At 36.1% G+C, this 7,775-nt stretch overlaps 1 protein-coding gene across 1 annotated transcript; it reads left to right on the top strand.

Annotated features, from left to right (window-relative positions):
- The first annotated feature begins 848 nt into the window (after positions 1-848).
- Positions 849-2,392, top strand: LOC134368972 (heat shock transcription factor, Y-linked-like). The gene is made up of 3 exons (XM_063085206.1): positions 849-859; positions 958-1,225; positions 1,694-2,392. The coding sequence occupies exons 1-3, from the start codon at positions 849-851 to the stop codon at positions 2,390-2,392; spliced, it is 978 nt and encodes a 325-aa protein (XP_062941276.1).
- Positions 2,393-7,775: the final 5,383 nt, after the last annotated feature.

Genomic DNA, 7,775 nt, shown 5'->3' with positions numbered 1-7,775 from the left:
CAATTTTCCCCTTAGATACACATACAGATTTATTTTATAAAATTAACCATTTTAAAGTGTACAGTTAAGTATCATTTAGTATACTCACAGTATTGTACAATCATCTACTTCTTAAACATTGTCAATATAAAGTCCCATCACTATTAAACACTTCCTACTCTCCTTCCTGTAGCCCCTGGCACCAGTAACCTGCTTTCTATTTCTACAGCTATGCCTTCTTTAGATACAGGTTCTGCGATGATTTCAGATCCAAAACTGACAACGTTTTAATCATTTGTTTGCTTTCACTCATTTATTTTTCCATTGTCCAATTACCAGGCTCTATGCTCATGGCCCTACTGTAGTAAGAGTGTGTATGTAAGAGAGAAAGTCACTTTTATTTCAGAAAGTAAAGACATTTACCTACTTAGTTACTTCTTTACTGAAAAGATTTAGTGGGATTGAGATTTTGCTGATCATACTGTGTAAGTAATCTGTCTGTATTTTATTTTAGCTGGATAAATTTCACAGAGTGGGAAGGAAGCACTCTTGGCTGAATGTTACACATCAGTTTCTAGGAGACAAAAGTCATCTTGCGATGTCACAGCTACTCACCTTGAGAACCACTGTGATGTCCAGATGAGTTTATCTTCTCAGGCCTGCCAAAGCAGCATTTGAAGCTGCTTCAAAACCATGCAGATGAGAAGAGCAGCTGAAGAAAAATTTATTTGAGATGGCACACGTTTCTTCAGAAATTCAAGATGTTTCTCTGAAAGACGGATCAGCTGGTTCAGAAAACTCCACTTCAACTCCATTGTGGGATCAAACATTCATTGGGGACTCAGACTTATGGTCTATGGTTGAAGAAAATGCTTTTCAGGTTTTGTCTGAAGGATCCTTGATAAAGAGACCACGTTACACATTTTGTGCCTCTGAACCAGATGAAGACAATGATTTTCTTTCTCTGACCTTTCCCAGAAAACTTTGGAAAATAGTGGAAAGCGACCAATTTAAGTCTATTTGGTGGGATGATAATGGAACTTCTGTAGTGATTAATGAAGAACTCTTTAGGAAAGAAGTTTTGGAAAGAAAGGCCCCTTTTAGAATATTTGAAACTGACAGTATGAAAAGTTTAGTTCGACAGCTTAATCTCTATGGATTTACCAAAATGCAACAGAATTTTCAAAGATCTGCTTCTCTAGCTGATTTTCTGGAAGAAGAAAAAGAAAGCTCTGTTTTAAGCAAGGTATTCAAAAATTTCAATCACTACTTATGTAGGGAATATGCATGATTTTATTTTGTACATCAGTAAATATGTTAATACCATATTTTGAGTTATGTGAAATATTAAGAATAAAATTTTCAGAAAAACTTGAGCACACCCCGAGCACTAAATACTCATGATTAAAAGAAATTTTGCTAGCAACTTTGAATGTCCTCAGTAAACTCTAAAGGAAGGTGTTAAATCCCATCAAAGAAGCAATTCATAGATATTCACAGATACTGTGACAACACATTTTCACTTGAGGACTGAATTTAAATGTTTGTTTCCCAGTAAGAACAATGTTTTAAATAATCACAAATGTACACGTTTATTTGATGATGTTAATTTCATCTGATAAAACTGAAATCTGGGATTTTCTAGGTAGATCTGTTATTACTTCTTTCCTTTTGGTTTAAAATGTCACTGAATAACTTTCTCCTTTGGTTTTAGTTACAGTGCTATCATAATCCAAACTTTAAGAGAGGCTGTCCCCAACTTTTAGTCAGAATGAAAAGAAGAATCAGGGTTAAAAATGCTTCTGTATCTGCTCCATTAGTTCAAGATTTCAACAAGAAGGACTTTAGAGCAGAGGGTAATGTGGAAAATAATATTACTGGTTTAGTTGCCAAAACTAGTGGAGAAAGTTTACTTTCAAACTCTACAAATTTAAATGTGCCTCTAACAAGGAAGCCTTCTACCAGCCAGAGAGTTGCTGATACAACCGACTCTATCAACTCAATCGCAAGTAATTTTTCTCCTCCATCAACTATCGTTAGATCATCAGAACGCACTGTTACCAATCAACATGCTAGTTTAAATCAGTTGACCACTTTTCACATGTCCTCTCAAAGCAGCTACACTGAAGCAAATGGCCACATTGTGAATTACATTACAAGTACAACTTCTGCTTCTCCGTTCCACATCATATCTCCCTTACAGAATAGTTATTTTCAACTGATGGTGGAACCTTCCACTTTTCCAACCAGATGTCCTGATGTGTCAGCCACTGAGGCTCCTTTTTCTAATCTGCTACCAGCATGCAACCCATGGATCCCAAGGCCTATGACAGCTGATACATCTAATGCCTGTCTTTCAAGGTCAGCTCATCAACCATCTTCATCACATGAAAATCATCTTACCTACAACTGACTTCCACCAAAGGAGTACCAAACTAGGAAACAGAGACTAAAATTTTTGTTGACAAATGCCGAAAAAAAATACCTGCAATTCTGTTATTTGAACAATAAAATAAAAATGTGTTCACCTTTATGGTTTCTTTTTCCTTCTTTTTTTTTTTTTTTTAAATAGTTAAGAGTATCATGGTGTTTTATTTCAAAGTCAGGCTATACTACAATTATTTTATTAATATATAAACTTTTTGACCATTAGAGAGGAAAGTTGACATGACAATGTGTGACTAAATTATACCTAATTTATTATTTTAAAAATAAGAAATAACAGGAGGTAGAAAAAGGATAAGGATAAGGAAAGAAGAAAAAGAGTAGAAAAAGGAAGAGGAGGAGGACAAATAGGAAGAGGTATTAGCAAGGGCTCTTTTTGCTGTCATCAAAGCTTTCCAGGTAGTTTGTGCCTTCAATTACCACCCTCCCAAGTCCACCTTTCATGTTTTCTAATGAACACTTTTATCATGTTGTTTTCTTCATCCAAAAACAGACTTCATTCTTCACACTAGCATTTAACACCTTGTAGATTATGAGCCCAGACCCTCTGCATGTCTGAGCAGTTCCCTTCAAAATCTGGCATATATTTACCTTTGCAACTGCATGTCTTCCTGCTCCTCCACTACTCCCTGGAGCTACATTCAGACAAACTACTTTCATCCACACCTATTCAAGACTCATAACTTTTCCACCATTTCTTTTCTGAGGATAAAAGGCCCTCTCCCTTTTTGCCTGCTTGGACTACTATTTTACCCATTTCAGTACAGACATCATCCCTTCCAGGACGTGTTTATTTTCTACCCCATCAGTTTCCTTGTCTGTCTTGGACACCCAGCATTGTCCTACCTAGCACAATGACTTTTACAAATATACCTTTCATTCAAATTTACTGAATATTGACTTAAACCCATTAAAACCTACTTTCATTACCAAAACAACCAACATCCAACAGTATTCAAAATATTACTTTTTTGGTCTTCACTCTTAGCCACAAACTTTCTTTAAAGGGTTGGTCACAGTAATGTTCTTAAGAGATGCAATGATATTGACTTGGTTATCACTTCAATACCCACTACGTGGTCTCTTTTAAGTTTCCAGTCTTTTGACCATTAAACAAATTTGTATACTTTGAGCAATGCCTTCCTAAAGGCCTTTCTCCTTTTATCTCATTGATATCTACTGATGAATCCCCTGCCTTGAATCAAATGAATCAAATGAATCAAAAAATGAATCAAAATGAATCAAAAATTTTTTTCATATTCTGCTTTGACTGGCAGTTCCTTTGCTGACAGAACTTGCTGTATACTTACTACTCTTTCCCTATTATTGTACTGAAATGGATTGCAGTGGGTTCCCACTGCACATTTAGAAGCAGCCTTCACAGCAGGTATTGTTATTCTACACCTTCTAGACTTATAGGCTAAATCCCTGACAAAACTGAATCACTCAGTTTTATGGGACAGCTGGGGTTGGGATAAAGTACAAATTTGGATATCCAGATATCTCAGGCTAGCAACCTATTGCTGGAATCCTATCAAATAGTTTCAAATTGTGCCTAAGTAGAAAGACTTTGGAACCATTGATCTGTACAGGAAATCCTGATTCCTTCTCCTTGGAATATCATGCATGACACAATATGATAGTTATTCTTCCTATGTCCACAGGCAATTCATGTACCTCTCTGTACTACTCAGAACTATATTTAACATGGTTAAATGTTGTACATAAATGAGAGAATGTTTCAAAGCAAAGAAAAGTTTGAGGACTAAAATAATGAAAAGTGAAAAGATTAAGTCGTGTGAATGGTAAACACCAGGGCAAGAAAAAAAATGATGAACATAATGACACGCATTAAAATAGGGAATGAGATTATTGTAAGATTGAGACCAGAATAAGGTAACGGTCAGAGAGAGAGAGAGAGAGAGAGAGAAAACATGAAGAATGAATGAGCAAATGGAAAAGGAAAACAGGTCAGCATGACTTGAATATCCATCCACTGCCTACCCAACTTCTTTATGCTCTGAAATGCAACATAAGATTTTAGTATGAAAGTCACACAGCAATCTAACTGAGAATACCCTAGCATCCTTTGGTACTCAGAATAAGGACACTGTGCCTTCTTATGCATTCTTCCTCCTACTCAGGATCACACTAATTAAAAAATGCTTCAACAGCAAAAATAACTTCCCATGTTCGGCCCCAAAACAATACCACAAATGTTCTGCAAGTAGATGATCGGATGTGCTTTATCCCATTCTGCAAACAAGTAAAATTAAAACCCAGGAGTGATAAATAGAAAACAAACATAAGACCTGAAAGGTGGAGTAGGATAGCACAAATAAGATCTAGCTCTATAGAGCACTATGGTATGACTATCAAAAACAATTAACTACAATCTTTTGTATACTTTCAACTAGTTAGAAGAAAGAATTTTAAATGTTCCCCTAATAAATAAAGAATATTTGAGGTGAAGAATATGTTCATTGATCTGATTTGATCATTACACATCATATATAAGATATATTCAAATATCACACATTGCCCACAAATAAGTGCAATTAGTATGTATCAATTAAAATTTTTAAAGGTTAATATATATACACACTATATATATGTACACATACACATTTATAAAAAGATAAAATAATGTGTCTCTGGAAGACCTCTTTATGTTTAATCTATTTGGTGTTCCTTGTGAGTTCATTAATCTGGATGTTTATATCCTTCTCCAGATTTAAAAAATCTCTGTCATCATTTCATTTTAAATAAGCTTTCTCCCCCTTTCTCTATTCCTGTTTCTTCTGGAAATCCTCTTACACATATTTTTGTATACATCATGGTGTCATTCTTACCATAGGAACTTCTTCAGTCTATTTTCTTCTTCTTCTTTTTTCTCTTCTGACTGGGTAGATTCAAATGCCTTGTCTATGAGCTCACTGATTACTCAGCTTATGTCTGATGTTGAAGCTTCCTTTGGCATTTTTAAGTTTAGTCATCATGTTTTTCAGGTCCAGAATTTATAATTGTTTCGTTTGTTTGTCTGTTTATTTTTATGGTTTCTGTTTGCTGAAACTTCTCATTTGGTTTTTGTATTTTTCTTCTTTTATATTTTTTATAATTGATTGTTTTTAATTTTATTTTATTTTGTCGATATACAATGTGGTTGATTATTGTGGCCCATTACCGAAACCTCCCTCCCTCCTTCCACTCCCCCCTCCCTCCCAACAATGTCCTTTCTGTTTGCTTGTCCTATCAACTTCAAGGAATTGTGATTGTTCTGTCCTCTTCCCCCCGCCCTCCAGTTTATTTGTGTATTTATTTATTTATTTTTAGCTCCCACAAATAAGTGAGAACATGTGATATTTCTCTTTCTGTGCCTGCCTTGTTTCACTTAACATAATTCTCTCTAGGTCCCTCCATATCGTTGCAAACGGCAGTATTTCATTCTTTTTTATAGCAGAGTAGTGTTCCGTTGTGTAGATGTAACACATTTTGCGTATCCACTCGTCTGATGATGGACATTTGGGCTGGTTCCAGCTTTTAGCTATGGTAAAGAGTGCTGCAGTGAACACTGGGGAACAGGTATCCCTTCGATATGATGATTTCCATTCCTCTGGGTATATTCCCAGCAGTGGTCGTATGGTAGATCTATCTGCAATTGTCTGAGGAACCTCCACAGCATTTTCCATAGAGGCTGCACCACTTTGCAGTCCCACCAACAATGTATGAGAGTTCCTTTTTCTCTGCAACCTCCCCAGCATTTATCGTTCACAATCTTTTGGATATTAGCCATCCTAACTGTGCTGAGGTGGCATCTCAGTGTGGTTTTGATTTGCATTTCCCGAATGCCGTGTGATGTTGAGCATTTTTTCATGTGTCTGTTGGCCGTTCGTATATCTTCCTTTGAGAAATGTCTATTTAGCTCTTTTGCCCATTTTTTAACTGGGTTACTTGTTTTTCTGTTGTAAAGTTTTTCAGTGCCTTGTATATTTTGGATATTAATCCTTTGTCAGATGTATATTCTACAAATATTTTCTCCCACTCTGTTGGTTGTCTTTTAACTGTGCTAATTGTTTCTTTTGCTGTGCAGAAGCTTTTTAGTTTGATATAATCACATTTGTTTATTTTTCCTTTGGTTGCCCATGCTTTTGGGGTCGTATTCATGAAGTCGATGTCCAGTCCTCCTTCCTGAAGTGTTTCTCCTAAGTTTTTTTAAAGAAGTTTCATTGTTTCAGGGTGTATATCTAATTCTTTAATCCATTTTGAGTTGATTTTAGTATATGGTGAGAGGTGTGGGTCTAGCTTCATTCTCTTGCATATGGAGATCCAGTTATCCCAGCACCATTTGCTGAAGAGGCACTCTCTTCCCTAGTGTATAGGCTTGATGCCTTTGTCAAAGATCAGATGGCTGTAGGTGCGTGGGTTGATTTCTGGATTCTCTATTCTATCCCATTGATCTGTGTGTCTTTTTTTATGCCAGTACCATGCTGCTTTGGTTATTACGGCTTTATAAAATAGTTTAAAGTCAGGTAGTGTTATGCCTCCAGCTTTATTTTTTTTGCTCAGGATTGCTTTGGCTATGCATGGTCTTTTGTTATTCCATTTAAATGTCTGGATAGTTTTTTCCATTTCGGAGAAAAATGTCATTGGAATTTTGATGGGGAGTGCATTGAATTTGTATATCACTTTGGGTAGTATGGACATTTTCACAATGTTGATTCTTCCAATCCAAGAGCATGGGATATCTTTCCATCTTCTTGTGTCCTCTTTAATTTCTCTCAGCACTGGTTTGTAGTTCTCATTATACAGATTTTCCACATCCTTGGTTAACTCAATTCCTAAGTATTTTATTTTTTTGGTGGCTATTGTAAATGGGCAAGCTTTCTTGATTTCTCTTTCTGCATGTTCACTACTGGAGAATAGAAATGCTACTGATTTTCGTTTGGTGATTTTGTATCCTGCAACTTTGCTGAAATCATGTATCAACTCTGGGAGTTTTTTTGTGGAGGCTTTAATTACTATGTTCAATATATAGGATCATGTCATCTGCAAACAGGGACAGTTTGACTTTGTCTTTTCAATCTAGATGCCCTTTATTTCCTTCTCTTCCCTGACTGCTCTGGCCAGTACTTCCAACACTCTGTTGAATAGGAGTGGTGAGAGTGGGCACGTAGTGGTGAGAGTGGGCATCTAGTTCCTGTTCTAAAAGGGAAAAGGTGAAAGCTTTTCCCCATTCAGGATGATATTGCCAGTTGGTTTATCATTTATGGCCTTAATTATGTTAAGATACTTTCCATCTATTCCTAACTTGCAGAGAGTCTTGATCATGAATGAGTGTTACTTGCTTTTTC

The sequence above is a fragment of the Cynocephalus volans genome, chromosome Y (assembly GCF_027409185.1).
Source record: "Cynocephalus volans isolate mCynVol1 chromosome Y, mCynVol1.pri, whole genome shotgun sequence".
NCBI classification, from domain to species: Eukaryota; Metazoa; Chordata; class Mammalia; order Dermoptera; family Cynocephalidae; genus Cynocephalus; species Cynocephalus volans.
Note: the sequence above shows the minus strand (reverse complement) of the source record. Positions and strands in the feature narration are given on the sequence as shown.